Source organism: Ptychodera flava, chromosome 13, assembly GCF_041260155.1.
Source record: "Ptychodera flava strain L36383 chromosome 13, AS_Pfla_20210202, whole genome shotgun sequence".
NCBI lineage: Eukaryota > Metazoa > Hemichordata > Enteropneusta > Ptychoderidae > Ptychodera > Ptychodera flava.
Genome location: NC_091940.1, coordinates 29,899,354 through 29,927,146, shown reverse-complemented (window position 1 = coordinate 29,927,146; position 27,793 = coordinate 29,899,354). Strand labels below are relative to the sequence as shown.

Here is a 27,793-nt window from a genome sequence, read left to right as displayed (position 1 = left end):
CCTGTGACTTTAGGTATTAGGCCTTTTTTGCCTTTTGAAGGGATTCACCTTCTTCTTGGAAACGACCTTGCTGGGACAAGGTCATTACTAATCCACTTGTGACTGATAATCCTAGTTTAGATCAGGATCCAGAGCCAATTGAACAAGAGATACCCGATTTATTTCCTTCATGTGCCATTACTCGAGCCATGTCAAAGAAAACTTCAGAGAATCAAAATACTCTCAAAAATAATGTCACAGATGTTGACTTAAATGACACCTTTCTCAGTCAGGTGTTTGACACGGATCATTTCGTTATCCCTCGTGGATTTGAAACTTCCAGTAAAACTTCTGCTGACCAAAGTCAGACATTTTCTAGATCAAATCTCATTGCAGAACAACACAAAGACCCAGATATTTTGTCTTTGTTTGACAGGGTAGATGATGAAGGTAAAACTTCAGATAGCTCTGTTTCCTATTATACAAAATCTGGTATTCTCATGCGTAAATGGAGACCTCCAGACGTTTTGGTTGATGACGATTGGGCTATAAAACATCAAATTGTGGTTCCAAGCCCTATCGTGCTGAAATATTGCGCCTGGCCCATGAAACCCCTGGGCTGGTCATTTGGGAGTAAGGAAAACTTATCACAAAATTCTCAGTCACTTTTATTGGCCTAATCTCAGGCAGGATGTAGCACATTTCTGTAAAACTTGTCACACATGTCAAATGGTAGGAAAGCCAAATCAGACCATTCCAAAGGCCCTTTACAGCCAATTCCTGCATTTCAAGAACCATTTAGTAGGATACTAATAGACTGTGTTGGGCCCCTACCAAAAACAAGATCAGGAAATGAGTACATGTTGACAATAATGTGTACATCAACTCGGTTCCCAGAAGCCATACCACTGAGAAATATAAAGACAAAGACTATAGTGAGAGCTTTAGTCAAATTTTTCACTTTATTTGGCCTCCCTAAATGTGTCCAGTCCGATCAAGGCTCCAACTTTATGTCTGGTATTTTTCAACAAGTAATGGATCAGCTAGGCATTAAACAGTATAGGTCATCCGCCTATCATCCAGAAAGTCAGGGTGCTCTTGAGCGATTTCATCAAACTTTGAAAAACATGATTAGGACCTACTGTTTTGACACAGAGAAGCAGTGGGATGAAGGAATTCATTTTCTGCTCTTTGCTGTTAGAGAGTCAATTCAAGAGTCTCTTGGTTTTAGCCCATTTGAGCTTGTATTTGGACATACAGTCCGTGGCCCACTTAAGCTAGTTAAAGAGAAATTCCTATCAGACGATGATGATTGTCTGAATATTTTGCAATATGTGTCAGATTTTCGTACGAAACTCTCTAAAGCATGTGAATTAGCCAGAGAAAATCTTGAGTCATCTCAGCAGTCAATGAAAATCAAATATGATAAAAGCACCTCAAAACGGAAGTTTGAACCAGGTCAAAAAGTTCTTGTTCTACTTCCAATTCCTGGCAAACCACTCCATGCTCGTTACTTTGGGCCATATCTAATCGATAAGAAATTGAGTGATTTAAATTACATCATAATAACACCTGACAGGCGAAAACAAAAACAGCTATGTCACATAAATATGCTTAAGCCATATTTGGATAGGGATAATCCTACTATAACTCAGCCTGTCAGTACAGTCAGTTCTGGCCATTATGAAGATAGTGATACTGAAACTGACTTGAGTGAAAATACTCTACACTCAAAGCTGGGCTCAGTCAAGCTTCAGAACTCAGAAATCCTGGAGAAGCTGGAGTCTACAAAGTTGGCACACCTCCAGCCAGAACAACAACAACAGGTGAAAGAACTGCTCCAAGAATATAAACACCTGTTTCAAGATGTTCCAACGAGGACAAACATCATCTACCACAACGAAGATGTCTGCGACAGTAATCCAGTGGAACAACATCCAGACGGACTGAATCCTGCGAAAGCGGAATATCTCCAGGAGGAAGCCAAGTATTTGCCGAACAATGACTTTATCGAACTCAGTAAAAATAACCGGACTTTGCCGTGCATACTTTATGCCAAATTCAGTGCCATTTCAAGTTTTCCAACAACAAATTGCAAGAAGATAGTCATGGGACATCCTGTTTGCTACTTTTCACACAAATTTAACAAATCCCAGAGAAACTACTCTACAATTGAAAAAGAGTGTTTATCTTTGATATTAGCTTTACAGCATTTTGAAGTTTATGTTACTTCTTCAAATCAGCCAATAGTGGTTTATATTGATCACAACCCTCTTGTTTTTCTGCAGAAATTTAAAGGCAAAAATCAGAGATTGCTAAGATGGAGTTTAATGTTACAGGAGTTTAATCTTGACATTAGACATATCAAAGGCAGAGACAATTTAATTGCAGACTGTCTCTCTCGTATTTAGAACTTATTGTTGTTCACACTTTTAAGATTACATTTGTAAAAGAAAGATTTTTCATTGAAAAATTTTCTTTTTTGAAGAGGGGGTGTGTTATGTAGGTCATTCCCCCCACACTCATCATGACCTGAGTTCAATTAGTCTAGAACATTCTCAAGGTCACTGCCCTTAATGACCTCACAACCTTGAATTCAATTAGTCATGTTTGGAATGTTCTGGAAAGTTGATTAGTTGTGTAAGGGAGATAATTTAGAACAGTAATTAGCATGTCAATAAAAGTTCTAGATTGTTCTTATATGCCTTTATAAAAGGGACGTGCACAGCTTCCAGTCAGACTTTTGGGATCGTGTCTCTTGTGTGTTACTATAAACTCCAGCAGTAGTCATTCTCAAGACTTTCAAGACCTTCACTGTCAACGCTGGATTTATACTGTGGACTTTGTGCAGCTTCAAGCCTGCAAGCCAAAGGACTGTTCATTCATCCGACTGACTGTTACAACTCTGAGACTGGAGCTTTGCCGTCCCAGCTGAGATAAGTAGTCTGTACACTTTAAAGCTTGTACTCTATCCCTGACTTAGCAATTAGTTTTATTTTCGTAATAAATTTTGTTTAAACGTTAACTGCTGAGTTCACCCTTTTGTTCGTTTCTCTGCACGTAACAATATATATATATATATATATATATATATATATATCTGTGTGTGTGGAATAGGCGGCGGGGGTCAGCCACTTTTTGTCGTCCGCAAAAATTAGTCCAACGCCCCAAAGAAACTGACCAGTCCCTTAGAAAAACGACGGAAAAGGTTCAGTTTGTTATTCGTCCAACAGGCATTGCCTATTAGGTGAGAGCAATGATGAGTAAAGTGCCTTGCTAAAGCTTAGACTATATTGATTATGCATAAAGTTTAGATTTCAATAACCGATAATCGATGCAGTCTTTCTCAAAATGAGACTTCGTTGTGTTGTATCACACGAGTGCACATAGGCGTGGGTCCGAGTCCATAGCTATAGTGATGCTGGTGGGGTTTTGTGGACGAGTTTCTTTTTTCTGATTTTTACATGGTGAGTTTGACTTCGATGACTTTTTATCCAACCAGAATAGCTGTAGGGACCCCAGCACAGGGTGCATCTACTCATGCGACTCACAACAATTGAAAAACACACGGCAAAGCGACATGTAGAAACATGTAGACTAGTCGAGCACTGCAAAGAAAAACGGATAACATTAAATCACCCTGTATCAATCATCACGAGAAGACGACGCGACATTGACCAAACTCTCTCTCTCCTTCTCTCCCTCTCTCCCTCCCCCTCTCTCTCTGTCTCTCTTTACACACACACACCACACACACACACACACACACACACACATATATATATAAATATATTTATATATTTGATATAATATATATATATATATATATATATATATATATATATATATATATATATATATATATATATACATAGTGTGATTTTTCTTGTCAATGCAGGCAAAGTAGAGTTCTCTGTTCTCAATGGAATTACGAATTTGAAAACGAATTTGAAGAGATTTTTTTTACTTAAAGAAGGGACTCGAAACGAATTATTTGAATATTCTAACATTTGAACACAAGGGAGTATACTCAAACCAACAGAAGCTGCAAGACATAGCTTGAGTAACGGTGCATTAACAAACACCTTTATGGAGGTGGTTAGTTGGAGAATTGACAGGGTGAGGGATTTGAAAAATATTAAAAGAGTGTTTTGGGCATTTGAAAGGATTTTGGTACTTAAGGGAGGGACTCGAAACGAATCTGTCTCTGATTGATATGGAATATGTATTAAGTTTTCCATTTATAGCTTTAACTTTTGGCTAATTTTTGGTGGTTTGGCTTTGTGTATCTGCTGCAGTTTCTTGTTCTCATCCCTGGAGCGTGATGCAAGTCCGGTTTGAACTTATCAACACAGCCGTATGCGTACAGTCAGCATTGTTATTGTATAAAATTGAATTTAAGTCCGGATTAAAATTTCATTTGTCATCAATTACAATGAAAACGTCTTTACACATATACAGAGTATTTTGCCAAACAGAATGTTTTGTTGTGCTGTAACCTAAGGGCGTAGAACAGGAAACTGCAATTAATACACATCAGGACACAAACTGAAAAATTGGCCAAAAGTTACAGCTAATATCCTTTGTATACAATTACGTAAATTTAGTTTTCGTGACAGGTGGGGGACGTCATCCTATTTCCAAACATTTTTATGTGATCGCTGCTTTTTTCTATTTTACAACACGAACTTTTCTTGTATAGGCTGTAAGAGAAAATGTGTCAAAACAACGAAGTCGTCACTTGAAAGAGAAAATACACCCCCAATACACATGCTATGGCAACATTAAAAGATGCATTTACAGTAATTAACTCACATCCGTTGATGATAATGATTTCAAAATCAAGCCAGTTTTAGTTGGACGGGTAATTTCTAAATTAAAGCAAGTCAGAGGAGGGGGCTTTTGAATGCTTTTTAGTTTGTTGGGAGGGGAAACTTAACTTCAAAAACTTTTTCTTAGATTCTCCCGTCTCCCTCCTCCAGAGATGTTCGTGAATACGGCGTTAGTTTAAAAGTTTAGCAATCTGATTAGAATCAGTTGTAGAGATAGCGACGCTTTCACCTTTGCTTGCTCAGTGCTGATAGTCGCTTCCCTAGATATGGACTACTGCCATAAAAAGTCCCGTTAAAGTCTCTCTTTGTAGGTGGGAGACAATCAGATTTGATTTTACATCGGCATAGACCGTGTTCATTCAAGGCGATGCCAATACGTAAGACGCAAGCGCTATATCCAGCCTAATTTGGAACAGTACCTGTAACGGCACGCCTTCAACGTACATGTAACTCGGGACAAATGCTATGGCATCATTAAAAAGATGCATTTAAAGTACACAATCCGCTGATGATAATGACTTTTAAAATGAGCCTCCTCAATGGGTAGGCCAAACATGTGTTGTAAAAGTTTGAGAGTTTACTGCTCAACAACATCGGCGTTTCTGGTGGCCACCGGTGTAATACCGCAACTGATTTTCATAATGGACGGTGTCCGCACATAGAAAGTGGTGAATCTCAGTCTGGTGCTGTTGATGGCGTTGCTCACGTACTAATCAGCGATGCGGACGGCGTTCCATTATGATAATGAGTTGCGTTATTGCAACGGTGGACGCCAGAAATGCCTAGTTTGTCAAAGCACGGTAGATTTCTCCTAAAGTTTTCATTTTATCGTGACATGAGAGTGTCTTTTGGACAGTAGATAGTCTTCCGCGTCGAACGAGATAACTGACTGTAGGATTCGTGTTTATTTTTCGACCAGAACGGGCAGTTTTCTTTGCAGGCCGGATAAGTCTGTTTTACACCTGCAGAAAAGAACGTCGGAACGTAGCATAAACTACACTTTTACAAACTACCCACTCAACAGAATGCCTGTGGCCCACGGGCTTTGGGAAAGTCTACATGGAGGTACAAACGAGACGAAAAGAATCCGCCACTATAGGCCTTGTCGTCGGCTTCTTGCAGCTTGTAGGCATTTGAAATGGCCATTATAAAATGTGCTCTGTAGCAGCAAAGAATGGTGTATCTAAGAGCAGGATTGGCCGTCAAGATCTCGATGAAAAACTGACCGTCAAAATGTAACTGAGCAAACGGCATCGGCAATAGGGAATCCCGAAACAGCAACACTGCGCTCTCGACTTTCACTTCGTGTGGTTTATTTTTTTACACGCGGATGCTTACAGCGGCCTAGATAGCAGTTAGCAGTGTGGTCTGATCGCAGGTCAATGCTTGCCATACTGGGGTTAAAAGTAGTCCACAATTAACCCCTGACCCAGGGTTTTTCTATACAGTGTACGCAAACAAGTTGGAAGTTGTCTATGGTCGACCGTTTTAGACATCTTTCAATAAGTCGAACAACATTATCAACTGCTCGTTTGCAACAGTATAAGGTCAAAAGATACAAATAATGTACCTTTAAGCAATGGGGCATTAATTTGACACCCTTATAGGACATAAGCAAATTATCAAAGTACCTTTGTAAAACATTAAACCTCTTCAAGTGTCTCTTTATGCCAAAAAATATATATTTAAACTTTAAAACCAATGAAATAGCTTGTTTAATACGTAGTATATGTCATTTTTAAGGAACTTCGGCCGCCATATTGGCTTTATGCAAATTAACAAATTGCCCATGCAAAAACATTGTACCTCCAAAATCGTTTTTCCATGGCAAAGAAATATACATTTTCTTTAAAATCACTGAAATAGCCTGTTCATTATGCGATGTATAGGCTATAATGTTATCTTGTAGGAATGTTAGCAGTCATATTTGAATTATGCAAATTAGCAAAGTGCCTATCTTCAAAATGATTCCCGGTGCCAAATAAATAATGCTAGACTTTTAAATCATTGAAATACATGTTGCTTATTTACCATGTGATACATGCTCAATCTTTTATTTTGTGGGACTGCTGGCAACCATATTTGATTTATGCAAATTAGACATATTTCTCCAAGATAGATTCGAGTAAACTTTTGATATGTTGTTCTGGGTACTTCTCCAAAATGCATTGTGAAAAAAAAATCTGTTGCAATTTGTGGTGGGTCTCACCCTACTTTGACTGGACTAATTGTGCTTTTCTTGGTGTTATAAATGTCCTCTCACCATTTCTCTCATCTTGCGCCTCGAACAGGATTCTGAAGGAAAGTGTTTACTGAGCGAACTTAAACATGGCGTCAGACACTACCCCGTTTGGAGTCGTTGACTACGTGGTGTTTTCAGCAATGCTGGGAGTCTCCCTCGTGACCGGGATCTATCACGGTGTCAAAAGCGGGCAAAGATCCGGCACAGCAGAGTGAGTACACAATTTAGTCATATCAATACAGTAGAAGAAAGGGGTTTAACATAATTGTGCACGGGACAACTCTGTGTTCGTAAAAAACAAAGATTTCTAGTTATGAATTGCATTATAATGTCGGACTTGTCCAATCGAATTTATTGATTTGCATAAGCTGAAATTAAACCTGCTGTAACATATGGCATTTGCTGTCCACGGACCTTTCCGCCCGTGCAACTGAACATTTTTAATATTCGATGTTTAATATCTCAAGTCAAGGGCGATATGTATATTGCAAAGTCGTGTACATGTACGTGGAGTTTGGTATTGATGTTTGAATCGCATAGAATTAATATTGGATTAACGCATGTAATAATAAAAAATACCATCCATTTATATGTGTATACTTTCGGTTAAACCATGCAGCTTGCCACCAGCGGATAAAATGTTTTGAAAATGGCGGACGTGATTTCCTGATTTTAACCTCAGTTCTGAACGTATTTCTTCATCCGTGTTCGCACGTCTAGATTCTTGGTGGCTGATAAATCCTTAAATTGCCTACCTGTTGCGATGTCGCTGGTGGTCTCATTTCTGTCAGCGCTGACTTTGTTGGGATTGCCTGCAGAAATCTATGTCTACGACATCTCCTACACATTCTCCACGCTTTGTTACCTGTGGATGTTGCCGGCCGTAACGTTTCTATGTGTTCCAGTTTTTCACGGTCTTAATTTGATCAGCGCCTACGAGGTGGGTATAATAACTTCAGCAGGTGACACATAACGACATGAGATTTGAGATAAACAACTCCATTAACTTGTTTAAAAAGTCGTACGTTTGAGTGCTTCGTTGATAATCGTGCATGGTTAATTTGTCTAAAAAAACTCGGAGATCGTTATCGTGGTTATGCATTAAAGTCACGCAAATATTATAACTTTTTGCAGTACTTCGCACTACGATTTAACAACGCCGTTCGAATCACAGGGGCCGTGCTGTTCGCGCTGCAGACAATCTTTTACATCGCCGTTTGCATGATCGGCCCAGCACTGGCAGTGGAAGCAGGTGAGGAGTTCGGTCAAGTAACAACCATTTTACTCTATATATTTATCGTACTCATAATCGACTCCGCACGGGATCTTAGGTATTAGCTCACGTGTGTAAACACGTGGGCTAATGTCATGGCGATGTCTGTCTGTCTGTCCGTGTGTGTGTGTGTGTGTGTGTGTGTGTGGTGTCTGTCTGTCTGTCTGTCTGTCTGTCTGTCTGTTTACACGATAACTCAAAAACGACTTAACGGATTCAAGTCAGATTTGGTACACAGGTACCATATGCTACTTGCAAGAACTGATTAGATTTGGTTAGTGTGGCTTGCATATTAATGAAGTTATGCGATATTGTTTTTTTCCGTACAATGGTTTCCCTATGGAGACGGTAATGACAGTGTAGACATATATCAAGAAATACTGCACAAAATTTCATGAAACTTTTCACAGATGACAATCTAAGAACATTATGATGATACTGTGTGTCATGTCAATTATCTTCTCATTTGCATATTTAATGAACTTTTGTTATTAGTGAGATAACTCTGAAATTCTTGCACCAAACTTGATGATACTTGCAACAAATATTGATCTGATATATATCTAATTATACTTCGAAGCATTAGGCAGTGTCAAGTTAATAAATAGCTCATTTGCATATTTTATGAAGGTTTGTAATTAGTCATATAACTCCGATATAACTTCACCAAATGTGATGAAATCTGCTGCAGATACTGATCCGACTGATATCTAACTGTAGTGTAAAGCATTTAGTAGTGTAAAATTAATTAAAGGTTCATTTGCATATTTAATGAACTTTGTAATTAGGTATATAACTCTGAAATTACGGCACCCAAGTCAGTGAAATTGGGTACAGATATTGTTTTGATAAATATCTAATTGTACTGAAAAGCATTTGGCAGTGTCAAGTTAACAAATAGGTCATTTGCATATTTTATGAAATTTTGTAATTAGTGATATAACACAAAATGTGATGAAATCTGCTGCAGATACTGATCCGACAGATATCTAATTGTAGTGTAGAGCATTTACTTGTGTGAAGTTGATTAAGGGTTCTTTTGCATATTTAATGAACTTTGTAATTAGTAATATTACTCCAAAATTACAGCGTTAAATTTGATGAAACTTGCTACAGATGTTGATCTGATTAATATCCAATTGTACTGAGAAGCATTGAGCAGTGTCAAGTTAATAATTAGCTCATTTGCATATTTCATGAAGTCTTATAATTAGTCATATAACTCCGAAATAACTGCATCAAATGTGATGAAAACTGCTGCACATACTGATACGACAGATATCTAACTGTATTGTAAAGCATTTAGTAGTGTAAAGTTAATTAAGGGTTCATTTGCATATTTAATAAACTTTGTAATTAGGTATATAACTCTGAAATTTCGGCACCAAAATTGTGTGAAACGTGCTACAGATATTGATTTGATAAATATTTAATTGTGCTATGAATCATTGAACAGTGTCAAGTTAATTTAGGGTTTATTTGCATATTTAATGAACTTTGTAATTAGTGACATTACTCTAAAATTATAGCATTAAATTAAATAAAACGTGCTACAAATATTGATCTGATGGATGTCTATAATTGTCCCATAAAGCATTGAGCAGTGTCAAGTTAATGAACAGCTCATTTGCATATTCAATAAAGTTTTGTAATTAGTGATTAAACTCTGAGAGTACTGTGCGAAGTTGAAAAAAATCTGCTACATATAGTGATAACATATATCTCATTGTTCTGTGAAGTGCACTACTATTAATGAACCTGTTGTAAAACACGTGAGCATATTCATTTCATATCTGGTTTTGTCGTGTAAAGCGTCTCACCACTGAGGCAGTGATGAGCAAATTTAGTTGATATCTTTTAGCTCACACTCGCAGTGAACGAAAAAGTCTACCTTACCAAGCTGTAAATAGGGCGTAACCTCCTTTTTTCAATGATAGACAAATAGAAAGACAGCCTTTCGTTCCATGGTCGTCTCGGTAGACTATTGGCTTTTCATATTAAAATGAGCTTCAAAGGTGTTAAACTTTTTGGAGACTTTGTTTGTGGTTGATAATTGCACTAGATGATGCTAAAAATACGACGAGATGGCATCGTGCTGCCAGTCGCGTAGCAACCATAGTTACTTTGTGAGCTCTCAGGGCAGAAACACTGTTTCAGGCCAATCAAAAGATAACACGCCAGCAGTTTCATAAACATGTCCTTCCAGGACGAATGTGTAAAAGACGGTATGACTGACCGTAAACCATTGAGTAAAACCAGACAGTATCGATAAAAGACTTTCAAATTTGGTTCAAACACATTCATTATATATATTCATAAAAATATGAGAGGAATTTTTAAAATGGTAAAACTCACTTTCCTGAAGCTCAAAACACTCCCGTTTTCGCAAGCACGCCAATTCCGCTCAGCACCACACGACAACAAAAACACAAACTTTGCCGAACATACTTTCTCTTAACAATTGGTGAAATCCGAAAATAACCGAAGGATGCATGGTCGGCACTCTTCGGAAAAGCGAGGCGAGAGCTACCTAAGGCGAGGCGAATTTGGATGGGTTACGTAACCGCATTACGCCTTGAACAATACCCGTTGCTGGTCTGTTTCTCTATTTGTCTGTGTTTTAATCAATCAATCATTTACTTCAGAACAGTAGGCGAAAGGCCCATAGAGATCAAGTAATACAGAGACTTTAACTAACGGAGAGACAATCAACAAACTATATTTTGGGTAGCGAGCATCGGTACAAAGTAACCAAATTTTGGTAAGGCTGCCTCAGTTATGCAGACGTCTTAAATCATGAACTATCGAACCTCCCGTGTGAAATCAGTAACCGTATGCTTCCTGCAATGGATTGTAAGAAATTACTTATTTTATTTTGGAAATGGATGAAAGGTAACAGGTAAACTTGTAGCCCTTTGAAGACAGACAGACAGACAGACAGACAGACAAACAGACAAACAGACAAACAAACAGACAGATAGACAGACGACATACAGACACACCCACACACAAAAAAGTTGATGCTGGAATTTGAAATGATGCTCTGACCAGAAATGCGCCTTGGGGACAGACGTTATAATAGGACTGAATATCTCAACGTTTTACATTTTGTTCTGGTCTACTACTAATTGGGGCTCACTTTAAAGCCTTTTACAGTGGATTTCAAAATAGTTTGGAATTACAACGTGCTTGGGTGATAAGAATAACGTTCCTGGGGATAGAAAATGACGCCACCTGCATTCATTACAAACGTTCTACTTCGATAAAGTGTGCAACAATTTAACACAACACGACGTTCACTGTGTCACAGTCAACATCGTCAGTGTTGCCGGCTCCAGTTGAAAAACTCACCCGTACAATGACTGCTTGAACATCCTCACATTGCCATCATCACATTTTCAGTCGATGAAACAGCACAGAACGCTAAAAATCGGTTTTTTTTCTTGGTACGGTGTGTACGGGTCGGTACAACGATTGGTGTTTCCTACACTCAAAGCGTTCTATGAGTGAGAACAGTGGACGTCATATTGGTTAAGGTGGTTGGAAAGGCTAGAGCGTCAGTTATAAATTTCAACAAAAACTATTAAAATATAAAAGTAGTCAACATTCTCTGTGGAATAAAAAAAACTAGACATTTGGGCACAAAGGCATTGCAGAGTTATAGCCTGTTAAAACTTCTGAAAAACTGACCAAATAAGAAGAAGTTGGGGAGTCCTTAGTGTATTAACTATGGTAGAGGTCCCCTAGCTTTTAATAAAATGTTTGAAAAGGGAAAGTCATTATTTGCTGTTTTTCAGGAAAGTTTGACAAGGCGGTGCTGGCATTCAGAGTGAGTGACTGCTATTGTAAATGCATTTTTAGATTCTTTGAGTGTCAAAGAGGTGTCAAAAGTGAGATTAACCAAAAAAAAACTGCTCTATGACTTCAAAAGAGGGGTGCAAATATGGCTTGTTTTCAACATTTTTGACAGAATAACAGTTTTCCTACATAATTGTATACCAATTTAATCCAACTTTGAAATGAGATAAGGACATGGAAATTTTACAGCCTACTAACAAGGTTACAGATAAGATTTGTACGGCACAATTTTCCTGTAATTGAAGTATTTTTTGAAAAATCACATGTTGAAATTTGAAAGAATTTTAATAATTTTTGATATATAAACCCATGTAAAATCATAAAAACAAATTTATTTACAAATCCTGCCGTACAAATCTTGCAATAAATAGTGTCAACATATTTATAACTAATTTGGTAATATTAATACTATCCAATTATTATTAAATTCAAATATGTAAAAAAAATATGAAAAATTAAATTTTAATATTTACTGGTGTCATATTTCAAAATCATGGCTGCAATATACAATTTTTATATTCTTTGGAGAAAATATTAACTAAGGGAGTTATCCTGAAAATTTGAACTAAATATCTTGATTCTAACACTTGAAACTTGACATTAACCCTGAGAAAAGAATTGGTGCAAAAATAGCCTTTCCAACGACTTAAAATTGTTGCAAAATCTATCAAAGGCGAACGTTTGAAATAGATGCAGTTGGAGTTATTTTCTATCGCCAGAAACGTTTTTCTAATCACTCTAGCACGTGTTGTAATTCCAGGCTATTTTGAAATTTACTGTAAGTAAGAAAATTTCCATCGTCACAGTTTATTTTTTCGCAAAGCAAATATTTTATTTTCCCCATGAAGGGATGACGGCCTTTTCAAAGTTAAAATATTGGTAAATGTTAAATAGTTTTAAATTTGTTTCTCAAGTACCAAACTTTGCAAGGTGCATCCCTTGTGCAATTGACTTGATAAGAGAATGGGTGAACGTGTATCTTTATCTTTATCTTTATAATCTTTATTTAATCCTCATTGGGAAATTGGATTGCTCGCCACATAAATAAAACAGAAGCTGTAGCCACAAATAAAAACCACATAGAAACATAGCACAAAAAATACAGACAGAAAGAAAGACAGTTAGACATAAAGCATGCACATATGTACGTTTATGCACGTTGAAAAGATGTGCGTATTGACATGTGCGCGAACCCTTTCTTTCTGTAAAAAAATTCTGAATTATAAACCAAAATTGCTCTCTGTACAAGACATTTTGTAACGCTTTGTATTCGTTCGTGGTATTCTCATTCGTCCACTCCGGTACGTTCGTTGTCAAAGTCACTGTACAAGGGATGAGTCTTGTCGTTTCACCCAGGTTTAAGTCTTTCCGGAGCATTCTACCGAATACGTAAGTTCAATTTTTCCTTTGTCTAACAGTTATGAACATAGATCAATGGATATCACTCGTTGTTACTGGGCTTGTCTGCGTGATATACACTACATTGGTGAGTTTTCGTGAACATGTCTCTACATTTTATAAACGGCCAATCTTTTGCTGAAACGTGTTCATCAGTTGGTACATCATGACAGCAAAATTAAACCAGCAACATCAACTGGAATTTGCCTTAACACGTGTGAACTTTATATGTTTTGTAACCTTGGTAACATTATGAATGTAGCACAGTTTGCATATACAGTAGTTGTCAATAGGTGACCTTGTTTTATATCTACAAAGGAACTGTCTTTCGCTGCTTTTCGGCCCAAAAACAAGTCAAAAGTCAAAACCGATTTATTTGTGTAAAATTCAATAATTTAGGGCGGAATGAAAGCGGTAATTTGGACTGACGTCTTCCAGTTTATCGTCATCTTTGGAGCCATCATTGCTGTAGCTGTCTTGGGTACCATCGAGGCTGGCGGGCTGGAACATGTTTGGGAAGTCAACAAACGAGATGGCCGACTTGATGTCTTCACGTAAGGGAGCCGCCATTATTTACGGCCTGCGGGTTGGAGGAATGTGAGGGGGTCACTCAACAAATGAAAATTTCAAGGGGGGGGGGCTTACTCAAAATGCGGAGAGGAAGAAGAGGGTTACTCAATTTTTGGTGCAAAATAAATTGAAATACCTCACAAATTGCACCATTGCTCACATCAATTTCTCAAACTTTTCGATGCGAGAGGGGGAATACCCCCTCCTGTGCTCTCCCGCATGGGGTGTTCTAATAGTCTTACTCACAGTGAAAAGGCACATTAAAAACACCTCTTGTATTGTAGCCAGACTGCATCATTAAAGACATCGATTTTCTCAAAATTTTCCACGCAAGATAGGAGGCACCCCTCTGACACTTTCCCCTCAGCTTCTCGTGTGTTATCCCCATGTACTTCAAATTCTGGCCAGTCGGATATCCTATTGAAAACCCTGTGATGATACCCATAATAATTAAACAATATCATATGGTTGGATACTGGTTATAGCGAGGGCTTTTATATCTATATCTGTATTTTTTGTCACTTTGAATTTCATTTTGTTTGTTTCATCTTTTTTTCAACCGTCATGAGATAACCGATGATAATCTAGCAGGGTACATCAGGATTTGAAAGGTCTTTACTGTTGCTGTATTTTGTCAGTCAAAATTTCTGAGTTAGAGAGGAGGTTACTCAAATTCATTATAGTTGGCAAGGGGATGGGTACTCGAAATTTCGGAGTTTCCGATGAAATTGCTCCGACCCCCTAGGCCGTAAATAATGACGGCTTTCTAATTATGACAAGTAAACCCCTAGACAAAAAAAATATGTATAAAGGGTCGTTGTTCAAAAATAAAGTTGATCCGGTGACCTTCGCTTGCCGAGATTTGAAAATAGTAACTAGCGCGTGCATTAAACGGAACGACGAAAGCGGAATAAATCATTCCTTTCTCTCAACTTTTCTTTGTGTTGTTCCCAGGGTTCCGTTCGATTTAACGAAGCGAACGACATTGGTAAGCTTGATAATCGGCTCTGGAATGAATCTTTTACCAATGTACGTCAGCCAAACCGCCGTGCAGAGATACATGTCCACAAAAAGTCTGAGACAAGCACAGATGTAAGTACTTTGATAGTAGTATCTTTGCTGCAAATAATATATAATATATATATGTATATATATATATATATATATATATATATATATATATATATATATATATATATATATATATATACATACATATAGTTGAAGGAGAAAATTGCAATTTGATAAAATCATTGCTGAGATGAGACCTGGATACCAACATATCATAGTAACACGCATCAAAATAAAATAAACCATAGCAAAAGTAAACCTGTCCTAAGACCAAGACATCCATACCCTCTCCCTTACCCCTAGGGACGGACAGTTCAGCGATTCCCTACGGCACAACCGGAATGTGATTGCGAAAATTGTAATTATACCGAGGGAACAATCTCTCTCTCACACATATATTATTTTTTATTTATTTATTTATTTATTTGTTTGTTTGTTTATTATAGGTCCGTAATGATTAATCTGCCCATCCTCTTTGTAATTTTACCAGTAGTTTGCTTTACGGGCATGGTGATGTATGCCTACTACGACGGTAAGATTAAGACGTTGACACCCCGGAACGAAGTTCGCTGCAGGGTGAAGGTGCACTGGACAATTTTGTCCACTGAAACTATCCCTTGGACGCATGTCCATGGCAAATTCTTGATTTTGTCAGTGCTGTCAAGGTTAGAGGCTACGGTTAAAGGTTAAAGTCAGGGGTTAGTGTTTGAGGCTACATGTAGGGTTGAGGTTTAGGATATATGGTCCTGGTACTTTAACCTTGACCCTAACTCATAACTTTAGCCGCCAACCTTAACCGAAATCAAGGCTCCCAAGCTTAAGAGTACAGGATGAAGGTTCAAATGTCCAAGCGGCAAGGTGAAGAATGCTCAAACTAGTGGCATATTGCCACAGGTTGCAAAAACTTTACCAGGAAAGGAAGAATAACACACGTACCGTGCTCGAGGCACTATGCCGTGCAACTAGCAATACAATAACACTAGTGCGACTTGCTCTTCTCTCTGTCATGACACTCTGTAAGCCAGAGAAACTACGTGAAGATGTCAACAATGAGTTAAAGTACATATTTTGCTAGACAACTATGCATTTCTGACTTGACACAAAACAGTCTAAATTCTATTTAGCTTTTGTATTTATTTATTTCTATGTCATTTATTCATTTTGTTTCATTTTTTTCGCAGATTACCTCATGCCCCTACAACCTGCAGTCAACGCGACATTTTCTCCCGGTAAGTTCTTTCCATTTGATTATATCTGCCATTCTTTATTATTGGTCATTACTGGTCATTGGTCATTCATTGGTCATGAATTTTAAACCAATTAATTGCCATTTCCCGCTGTGTTTCCTCTCGTAAATCTCGTTGATAAATGTGTGCGTACATTGCAGAGCTTCCAGCGATTTGGTGGCGCCCATCTGAAGTACACATTGGACTAAATTTACTTTAAAATAGATGATGAATTTTACTGTTCATCGCCATTTTCCTATTGACAATGTGTGAAATCTCAGGCATCAAAGATTTTGCGTCCAGTAACTCGTCCGACCCTCGTTCGAACTCTCCGACCCTACACTCGAAAGGAAAATGCCGTTACGTTGAACATTGGTGAAAATGCTGACATCAAACGCAATGCCGATCATGTCTCGCAAGAAAGCATTATTACGCACTGCAATTTATCTGACGCATGCGTGCTGTCCAAAACATGTGTATGTGAAGAGTGCATTAAAAGTCCAGAAAACATCAGACGGAGATTGGATATATTTAGGCAGATGGGTCTATCCCAATTATCTCCTGATTCGATGTGACCAAACTCCCATGGGGAGAAGTACGCTCACTTTCACACTTAGACTGCCGGCCAGCCGCTTGCAACACAGCAAGTGTTCATTGACACTGCCTCTTACCAGAAATTGGCGATGCATGTCACGAGCAAATGTGGAGCAAATTTAGCATTTTATGCATGTTCGCAGTTCACCAGGTTTGTAGCTTTCCAATCACTGCAAACTTTTGAGAAATAAACTTTGGTTGCATCCTTTTGTTCATATGCAACTGCTTCGCGGCCGCTGACACTAGATTTGGTACAGCTGCAATTTTAAAATTGTGGATGTACACAAGGGATGTTAGGATATGTTTTGCATAGCAACAGACCCGTTGTATGTGTCCCATAGCAAAAGACGGGACGAATTTCTGCCCTTAAGAAACACTTAAAACATACCTATTAATTCATTATGCTATTTTCAGGCGTGTCCTCGTTCTTTCAAGAATAAATCTGAACGGGGCAACAATTTGGTCCAATTCGGCGTTAGATCACGTGACTTCGAAAAACACCTTATCTTCGGAATAATTTGTGTGGTTGGTCATATATTCTGAAACTGTGAGGTGACTATCCATAAAAATGTGGCGGTGAGAGTATAATGTGAAACTGTGGTCTGAGATGGATATATTGTGATGAGACAAAACCAGGTTGTTACGGAGTGGTGAGAAACTGTAATGAAAAAAGTGCCTTGATGAAAATTTAATTTTCAAATTTAGAAAAAAAATCACATGCAAATTGCTCGGGAAAATTTCTATTATTTTCTTTCGACCAATATTTTCCATCACTTCCGTCCTGTTTCTGATAAGGGGAGGGTCTTGCAAGAAATACACATTTTCAGTTTTGCCTGACAGATTTAAAATTTGTTTGTATCCATATCGCAGAGTTTCCTGGCGTCAGTGACGTTAATCCGAAGTACGCACCGAACTACTCATCGTCGGATCAGGTGAGTTTATTGGTCAGGATAGAGTAAGCTAACCACCAAACCAAGTCGATAGGAAAATAATACACAGTGGTTTGCGTTAACCCGATGGCATTGATGCCGGGAACTAAATACAGCCAATACTGCCAGGTGTAAGTATCGTCTGGATGTAATATCGGTCAACTCACCTACAAAGTAATCAACCCTGCAAAAGTTGAAAAAAATGTCTGGAAGGAGGTCAGACGTACGTAGTCAACACAAGACCAACAGAGCCGCATAAACCACGCTGGCAAATGATGCGTTCTAGACAGTGTGGATCATGTTCGGTGTTGCCTGCAACACCTCAATTCAGAAATGAGTGTTATAATAGTTCCCGTATTGCCAACGGTTTAACGCAAACCATTGTCAAATTGATTAATGGGCAAAAATTGCCGTATTTTTTATTATTGCACATGTTGTAGCAAGCACCAGGTACCCAAAAGGAAATACTGTGAGATAAAGTAGTATACTCAGTATACGTATTTTTGATACATCATGTACAAATAATATAAATAAGTTCATCCTTACGTAGCTAATATTTTGCGTTTAGACAAATCCCAAATGTGAAAGATGTAGAAAGCCGAGTAAGACAGCATCACTGCCAATTCCTTTCAGCGTAGATTCATAAAATGCTGCTTTACAAATGATAGTATAAAAACTGAGTGATTATCCAAGCAATGGAGATGAATCATAATACGTTTATCTAAGACAATGAGGATTACTGCCGCATCAGCATTGGATGGGTTCCTTTTTAAAGAAAGAAATAGTGCCAATTAGTCTTGAAATATAGCATAGTGCCATTCATTACTTTTTGGATACTTTCAAAATGGCTGCTCGCTGGCGTATCGATCGACATCTTGGTGAAAAATTCAAAGACCAAATATTATATTCAAATGTACTTCAATTTCTACGTCACAAGTGAAAGGAATTCAAGAATCATCAGCCAGTGTTATTACCAATTCAACGATGCCGTCTCGAATGCGGCCAGCGTTGATACTAGTATGTGAATGTAGCAAATTCTCACTTCTTTTAATCGTAGATACTGGTCTATTTCATCAGTTCGCTGTTCGGATCGATACCCGGTATACAGGGTCTCTTCGTCTCTTCGCTTTTTGCAGGTACTCTCAGGTAATGTGGACAAAATAATAGTTACGTTTTCCCAGAATCACTTTTTTTTGTATTAATGCAACGAAAATCCTTAGCGTTACTGCAGAGGCCATTCGTTCAAACATAACATTCCTAATTTCCTTTGTAACTCGGCAGTTCGATGTCATCAGGATTAAATGCGATGATAGCCGTGACCCTGGAAGATGTTGTGAAACCATGGCGACGATGGAGGGCGAAAAGAACCCAGACAGAGATGTATGAAAATGACATCGTTGATACAGTACTTACGAAAATTCTTAGTGAGTGCGTCCTTACAAGATTTCAGACAAGAGAAATGCCGATGAAACGACTTTAATAATGGCAACCTGCGTCGATGCGTGTTGTCAAATCTCGAACAGTCGGGCTTGATATTCAATACGAGATTGACTTGATAAATATAGTGCCCAGGAAGAAACGAACATGACAGTCCCGTATTAAAATCTGCAAAAGAATAAAAAAGTTTTCAAAAATCACAGATTAAGAACAGACACAAAATTAAATGTCCACAAATGACTACATTTACAATATCACCAAAGAGAAATCGTTATTTCCGTAAGACACACTTTTCTCGTTAAATCCTCACGAAAATGGCATACAAGCAAAGAATATTATGAAATATTTTTTTATATCCATCTGAATATTAAAGACGAATATATCTCTTTCGTGTGATTTCGATGGATATTATCAATACGTTCACCAGCCACTCCGGTTATTTTCCAATTTTCAGCCGTCGTGTACGGAATCATTTCCATTGGCCTTGCTTATATAGCTTCCTCTTTTGGTTCTCTGGTATCCCTGGCTAACACAATATTCGGTACTTCCGGGGGACCGCTACTCGGCGGATTTGGTCTGGGGATGTACTACAGGCGGGCAAACTCGTGGTAAGTCATATAATAATAATAATAATAATAATAATAATAATAATAACAATAATTTTTAATTTCAGTCGATAACTTGGTCGGCCACTGAGTAGGCTGATCTATCACAGGGTTGACAATAAATCGAAGTTGTTAAAACAAAGTACACATCGAAAATTACAAAAAAAGCTCAAAAGTACAAGTCATAAACATAAACAATCAACAAAACATAAACTAAAAGAGTAGTGCAAATAAAACACCACCAAAGACGTACAGAACAGACAAAACGGCTCTGACAAACAAGCAAATCTCAACAGAAACAGATTAAAATGACCAAGAAGGCCACTATAAAAGCGCCTCTTGAATGAACTTTGGTCGGGGCTACTGAGGGATGACCAATAGTCATTCCAAATGGGTGTAACAGAGGAAGACAAACTCTTCCTAGCGATGATTTCTGGTCTTATTTTGGGCAAATACAAACCACATGATAATGTTGAGTGGAATGACCTTGACGAATGAACGTTCACTTGGAGGAATAAATTATGTGGATACTTCGGACACAAGCCATTGACAATTGACTGCGTACATCTCTACACCCATGCGATATTTCAAACGATTACAATTTTTTTATGTTTGTGTTAAGTAGAATGATCCTCGATGACAGATATTCGGACTGCGAAACTTTTAAAATATTTTGTCTAACCATTTTGGGCGCTCATTTTGAGGCTTAAAGAATAAATAAAGTCGTCATCGGCTTAGTTTTGTAAAAAAATCAGAAAATTTATTTTCCCCAGGAAATAATACAGGGATCATCGGCCCTTTTGAATTCCAAGTATCAGTTTAAATATTGGGCATTTGTTTCACTAGTACCAAAGTTGCACGTTGACCCCGATATTTAGTCTTGACTTTGAAAGTGAATGGTAATCCATGTATACGTGCATGGATGTACACAGACCACAATATTAAAGCAGTATAGCAGAGGAAGTCTTGAAGATAATGCATGATATCATAATTTTGGCTTTGCAGGGGTACATTCATAGGGATATGGGTCGGCTTAGGTCTCGGTGTCTGGGTCAATGTCGGAGCAGTAGTTTATGCAGATGTCTTGGATGAAGTCCTATCATTTTACAAGGTAATACATAGAACATTGCAGTTTAGCCTTTCGGTAATGGGACACAATGCTGATCGACAAGGCATAGAAACCGGTTCACCACAGAAGAATTTTGGACAAAACGTCTGAAAACAAGGACAAATTCGAAACCACTCGTTCCCATGTAAACTGCAAAAAGATTTTTTGACATTTCGACTTATCAAGATTGTTTCCCATTTGTCTCCTAGCTTTCCTTCATGTGGTACAGCACTTTCACCTTCCTCGTCACCGTCATCGTCGGTGTACTATGCAGTGAGTTGATCCGTTGCATTAAACCCAGTGAGAGATACAAGAAAATTGACCCTTTACTGCTTGGAATGTTTGTCAGGTAAGACACACTGTGACGCCACGTTCTCACAATGATATGCATTAGAGCTTCGCGAGATTAACATGTGCGCACGTGAACGGACTGAACGTATACGTCATCACTTTCTGCGCTCTCTTAAGTTTTTTATCACTGTTGTCTAAATGATATTTAACATTTAAAACAATTTCTATCACCAAAAAGATATTTAAAAGCCTAAAACCCCTCACAGTTAAAATGTCAGAACTATTTAAAATCCTTACAGATTGATTGATGTATTTTTTTTTAAAAGATCTGCCTTTAGCATGCGCTTAAATTGCTTTCAGTTATTAAAACATTTCAGTTTTACAGTTCGAGAAGAGAATTCCAAAGCTTAGGTTCGCAAACGGTGAATATCCTATCATTGATCATGTTAAAAGAACGTGGTACAGCTAAATTCTGACCGCTGGTTGTTCTAAAATTGTACATGGACCCACGTTTACTATGATCAAATCTGTGTTACCCTGTGGTGACGTGGATAAGTTTGTAAAATGCGTCTCCTCCCCCATTTCTCCAGCCCACCCCTCATAGTAACTGAAGGCTCCCTAATTAACTTCGATCTCTACTTCAACATCGAATCATGAATGTCAGAAACGCAATTCTTAATACATTCCATGTCATTCTTTTGATCTCCGTTCTAGATGTAAATATTTTCAGTAACTGTGTATCATCAGCACAACAGAAAGCAGTGATTATATATGTCTATCGATTGTATTGAAGAGCGAACTTGCAAACGCTGTGAAAAGCCAGGGCCTATTGCATTGTCTTAGTGGGACACCAACCTTAAGACTAATGGTTTCAGAAAGCCACCAAAAATTGGCACTTTTAGTGATCTATTGGCTGAATAAGAGACTAATTAATTATGCAGTTCAATAATGTTTTTCGATCCTGCATCTATGGTCCATTGCCTCCAGTAATGTACCGTAGATGATCAATGGTGTCAAAAGCAGCGCTGTGGTCAAAACCAACAGCGCCACTTGTTATTGTCCGATACATGGTCCGAATAATTTTAAAAAGCAGTCTCGATACGGTGCTGTGAAACTGTCTGTATGCGGTTTCATGACGAGAAAAAGGAGCATCGATCTGCAAATGAATGCTCGGTTGATCGACCACAATACGTTCAACCAATTTTGAAAGGAAGCTTAGGTTACAGACTGGCCTGTAATTTGATAAATCCGTCCCATCTGTTACTTTTCCCAGGAATCCAGAAAATACACTTTCGTACAAAGTGCAAGCTGGTCATAGAAGTGATTGATCGAACCACTGAGAACATCGACACCATATTATCCTTCCGTATACCACGGTCCCGGACCGTGCGTATACATTGTGGGAATGGAATTAGACCCCTTTTTATGCACTGTTTTGATGGAGCTTTCTCAGCGAATGTAATGATTGACTGACTTGATCAGTCGTCACAGGTGTAAAGCTTCCTAACTTGGTCTTAACATATTGTAGCATATTTCTCCAGTCATGATTGCTACTGTGTGACTCGACATGTCTTGAACGGAATGTTTGCAAAACGCAAAGTCCACTTTGCATTGCGTTATCACTGCACTGGCGCTATCTGACAAACACTGTGCAAACTTGAACGCGTCATTCATGTGCGCGACAACATGCTGGAGAGTTCATTTAGATGATTAACATTATAACAAGGCTAGTTTAAATTAATCAATTCACAAATTAAAGCTTCCAAGCTCAATTTTGTGTTGTAAAACTACACTTAATTTTCCGAAAAGTTTGTTCACACAACATAAATTTAAATCAAACTAAAAAAGGTCACTAGAAGAGGGTAAATATACTATTTCTCTTCCTTCAAGATCAATTCAGACTGAAATAATATTCCTTAAGGTTTCTTGGGCAAAACACATAACTTTGGAAGGATGATCATGTAGAATATGCTGACATGTGTGTTGTTTCCATTTATAGGCCTAGACAGACACACAGACACCGTCGTCTTGGCGAAAACAAATATTCGGAGGAGGAAAAACCATTGAAGGGTTCGGAAGATGCGGTTGTCAAATCGGGAAGCAAAGCTCATGCGAAAACACCGGATGATCAAATAGCCATGATTGAATTGAAGGAGAAAAATGTATAAGAGTATAATATGTAAACATGTTTAGCAAAATGTATAATTTCAGTTTGCTTGATTGTATTAAAGGGGAAAGTGATCCTATGGAGAGGGAACTAAATCTGCACGGTAAATATGAACCTTGGCCTGTGAAGGCTTTATTAAAGCCCCACTAGCTGTAACTCTTGATATTTGTTGACCTCAAAATATCTTCCTATTCTCTCCAGGTTTTCTTTCTGAAGGGATATGGGCTTTTACTGCATTAGGAAACAATTTCTTTGTGAAACATCTGACACGCAAATTTAAATTTTAACGGTCATTTTGATTTGCCGCCATTTTCAAAAATTGGTAACTTAAGGAAACAGAACATACAATGTCACAGTTGAAAACATTCACCCCTATGCATTACATTGGACTACTGTGCAGTTTATGTGCAGATTTCAGAGCAGATTTGCACAGAATCCGCGGTTTTTCCTTTTCCGCAAGGGCTGCGATTTAATGTTTGGGCAAACATTTAATGGAAGTGTAATCTTTATCTTGTTTAAAATTCCATATGTGATTGTCTTCATTTAAGTTCTGCAGACTAAGATTCTACAACAAATTCCCAAAATAATTTTATTTGCAGAGTTAGCCGAAAGGACACTGAAAATCGGGGTTTTCGGCCGGCATCTATCCGACCAAAACTCAACTCAAATCAGATCAGCAATTTACATCAATGTATCATTGCAAGACCTATACAACACATGCTATGCCAATTTGTAGATAGATTGCACAATTAAATTCGCTTTTGATCTGAAGCATCGTTCATTTTACTTGAATAAAATGTTGTCGAAAAGGTCTGTCAAATTGAAGGGTGTATGTTTCAATCGAGGAAGTGTAAATTGAACATTCACAGAAAGCAAGAGTATCGCGCAGTAACTCTTTCCAGATATGCGTGTGAAGTATTTACTATGTGTCTACGCTGGTGAATTCGAGGACTAAGTCAGAATGCAGTTCGAATTGGCCCCTCCATGATATAACTGAAACTACACTCCCCAAATACTGCAGTCAGTTCTGTCAGAACCGCCTGGTGGTCTAGACCTACCAGTCGGTCTGACTCTACTATATTTTGCAGTTTATATAAGTATATTTCAGGTCTGAGTGGTGTAAAAAGTTTTGTCTCTTTTTTCAATGGTGGCGAAATTTCCTATCTTCTCAGTGTCTGTTCACTTCCTTCTATACAATTTGTTTTTTTATAACAACCTAGCCAAACCTCCACAGCCGACAATAAGATCACCTACTGGGCCTTAAACAATGCATACCTATACCAGAATTCGAGCTTACAGAATTTAACTCGAGAGCTCTACACGCTGAGCGCTAACCCACGAAGTATTAGACATTCAAAAACATGACCTTCCTCGCTGATACCAGGTGACACCTTCACAATCTGCAAATCGTTATTGATCGTTTTCGATTTTTATCTATTGACTTCAACCACTTGAAACAAAGACTTGTCGGTTCTGCACAATTTATTGTAAGACCCAATGTCTACTTTGGTACGTTGCGACTAGGATGGGAAGCACATCCAGTGGGCTAATTGTGACCGTGTGATATATATATATATATATATATATATATATATATATATATATATATATATATATATATATATATATATATATATATATATATATATATATATATATATATATATATATATATATAACGACCTTGCTTCAGAGACCACTATTGAATCAGACGCGACACATGAAAGGAAACCCGTTTATCATAGGCAGTCTCAGGGACAACACATCAAAGATGAAAAATACATTATGTTCGACCATAGTTTTCTTTAATGAGAAAAAGTTGACAGTTTTAGTAGTTCGAATGTACTTGTGAACGGATCGCCAACACGTAAACTTTTCTTGAATAGTAAAATACCACAGGTATTACGTAAACCTACACTGTAAAACCTTCGAGTCTTTGTTCCCTGTTGTCACTCACACAGCATTATAATTCTTAAAGTGACATTTCAACGTCCAAAGAGATAAACGGCCTCGTTACCTGACACATTACATGAAATGACCGTCTAGACTATTGTCTGAGGTTTAAAGTCAACCTTGAACGGTATAGCATGCTCACAACCAGTCCGGACACATGGTGCGAACGTGACTGAACAGTGGTTATAGTAATTTTCTATTTGGACATGTACTTTATTTATTAACTTTGAATGGCACTGATTTTTTAACCCGAATTGATTACACAATATGCAGCCTGCCCCGGATTTAACGACATCATTAATTGTTATATTGCAGAGTAAATGTGGATAAAAATAGACTCATTTACAAAGGTTACGATTTTCAACTCAAGAATATTGGTGTAGAAAATATAACTTTTGGGCAAATGATGTTAAGCATTTGCTCAAGAGCTATGGCTTTGGAGAAGTTTGGGAGCAGCAAGGAGTTGGGAACGAGACTGTTTTTTTGAAAACATTTAAACAGCGTTGTATAGATATAGATATACAGCTTTGGTCAGACAAAATGAATGCATCAAGAAAATTAGATACATATGCCACCTTTAAAAGAGACCTTACTTTAGAACCATATTTAATTTGTATTGACAAAGCTATCTTCAAAATTGCACTATGTAAATTTAGAACTTCTGCCCATAATTTGAAAATTGAATCCGGGCGCAAGAACAATATTCCAAGGGCATTAAGGATATGTGAATTATGTGAAGGAGACCACATTGAAGACGAGTTTCACTTTTTACTTGTCTGTCCAATGTATAACAATCTGAGACAGAAATACATTTCACGATATTACTTTAATCCACCTCTTGTACATAAGTTTAAGATACTTTTATCATCTCATAATACAAATACAATAAGGAAACTCAGTAGGTTTATTTTCTATGCAACAAAATTCAGAGATGACACTATTGATAATTAAGATAATATTTTTATTCGTTGCCTTGCTATCATCTGTACATTTCTAGCGACCAGTTTGTAATTTTTGCCTTTTGATTTGTACATTTTGGCCGGAGGCCATCAGTACTGAAATAAACTTATCTATCTATCTATCTATCTATCTATCTATCTATCTATCTATCTATATTGCAGAGTATGAGCGTCGTGACCATTGTCTAGATTCAAGGTTGTCTAAAGCTCTCAATTATTCATCGAACACTTTACTTAGTGGTGGACCGTATAATGTCCAGCGAGGGGCCTCCTTTTTGAGGGGCTTAGAAAACTGATGAGGGAGCATTTCCACTTGATTATTTTTGCACACCTCTATTTTTTGATTTATTTTTCCCGCCATTTGTTGCTTCATGTTTTATTCAAATCAATGTCTTAGAATTCCCGACCAAGATCTTCCAAGTTCCTCCTCAGTCCCTTATGTCGAATGGGCTCTCCATAATCGACTAAGACATCATGATTTGCAAAATTTTGGTAAGATATAACTGTCTGCCGTGCGTACTCGATAAAGAAACTTCTGTATGACAGTGAATTTCATCTGAAAGTGAATGTCAGATACACTCGTCAGATGCTGACGTGAATCTTGAACGCTTATTCAGGTGTATTTTGAATACAGATTCGCATTTTCGTCGCCGGGATCCCCTCGTAATTGCAATTCAATAACTGATAGGGGCAACAAAGTAACGTGAGTTATAGTGACACAAAAAAGGACCGAAGGGGCCTCGAAATTTTTTGGGCGATGAACGATTTGATAATTACCCTTTGAAAACAGTCGAATAGATTAACCGAAAGAACGAAAATATACTTTATTATATGGAAAAAGTGAACTATGCATTTCAAGATCATGTCGAGCAAGGTCAAGAGTTTGAAATGTCCGTTTAGTTTTGCCATGGAGCTAGAAATGGTATGTTTCTAGCTCCATGAATCCGTGTCAATTTATTCATTTAATAGAAAATAGAAATTAGGCTAAAAACCAATTTTTAAACGTTGTTTCATGTTGATAGAGTGCTATTTAGTCCTTTTCGAAATGCAAGTTTTCAACGCTGGTAAAATTACGAGACATTGGTAAAAACCCTTGTGAGGATTGTACTTTGCGGTCAGTCTGTGTTTCATTTACAAAAGTCATCATTAATGCTAGTTATCTTAGGAAACGTGCCATTTTCATTTATATTAGGCAACTCTGTAGTGTTCAACTTTCGAAACTGGGAATTGGCGACTGCAACCTAATTTCCAATGCGCCATTTTCCGATTTCATATTTGAGTTTGAGCGTTGTCTTCGCTAA

At 37.8% G+C, this 27,793-nt stretch overlaps 2 protein-coding genes across 2 annotated transcripts in view; both read left to right on the top strand.

Annotated features, from left to right (window-relative positions):
• LOC139148115 (sodium-dependent multivitamin transporter-like) overlaps nt 1–23,714 on the top strand; it is a 31,392-nt gene extending 7,678 nt beyond the window's left edge. Inside the window, exons 2-16 of the mRNA XM_070719413.1 lie at nt 7,103–7,264; nt 7,774–7,993; nt 8,188–8,305; nt 13,603–13,670; nt 13,982–14,136; nt 15,107–15,244; nt 15,670–15,755; nt 16,405–16,452; nt 17,914–17,975; nt 19,030–19,118; nt 19,254–19,396; nt 19,864–20,017; nt 21,020–21,125; nt 21,332–21,471; nt 23,413–23,714. Of these exons, the coding sequence (XP_070575514.1) occupies nt 7,140–7,264; nt 7,774–7,993; nt 8,188–8,305; nt 13,603–13,670; nt 13,982–14,136; nt 15,107–15,244; nt 15,670–15,755; nt 16,405–16,452; nt 17,914–17,975; nt 19,030–19,118; nt 19,254–19,396; nt 19,864–20,017; nt 21,020–21,125; nt 21,332–21,471; nt 23,413–23,581 (1,821 nt within the window). The 5' untranslated portion in view covers nt 7,103–7,139 and the 3' untranslated portion in view covers nt 23,582–23,714. The remainder of the gene's footprint in view (nt 1–7,102; nt 7,265–7,773; nt 7,994–8,187; nt 8,306–13,602; nt 13,671–13,981; nt 14,137–15,106; nt 15,245–15,669; nt 15,756–16,404; nt 16,453–17,913; nt 17,976–19,029; nt 19,119–19,253; nt 19,397–19,863; nt 20,018–21,019; nt 21,126–21,331; nt 21,472–23,412) is intronic.
• LOC139148120 (reticulocyte-binding protein homolog 2a-like) overlaps nt 1–27,793 on the top strand; it is a 581,355-nt gene that overhangs the window by 2,385 nt on the left and 551,177 nt on the right. The window lies entirely within an intron of this gene.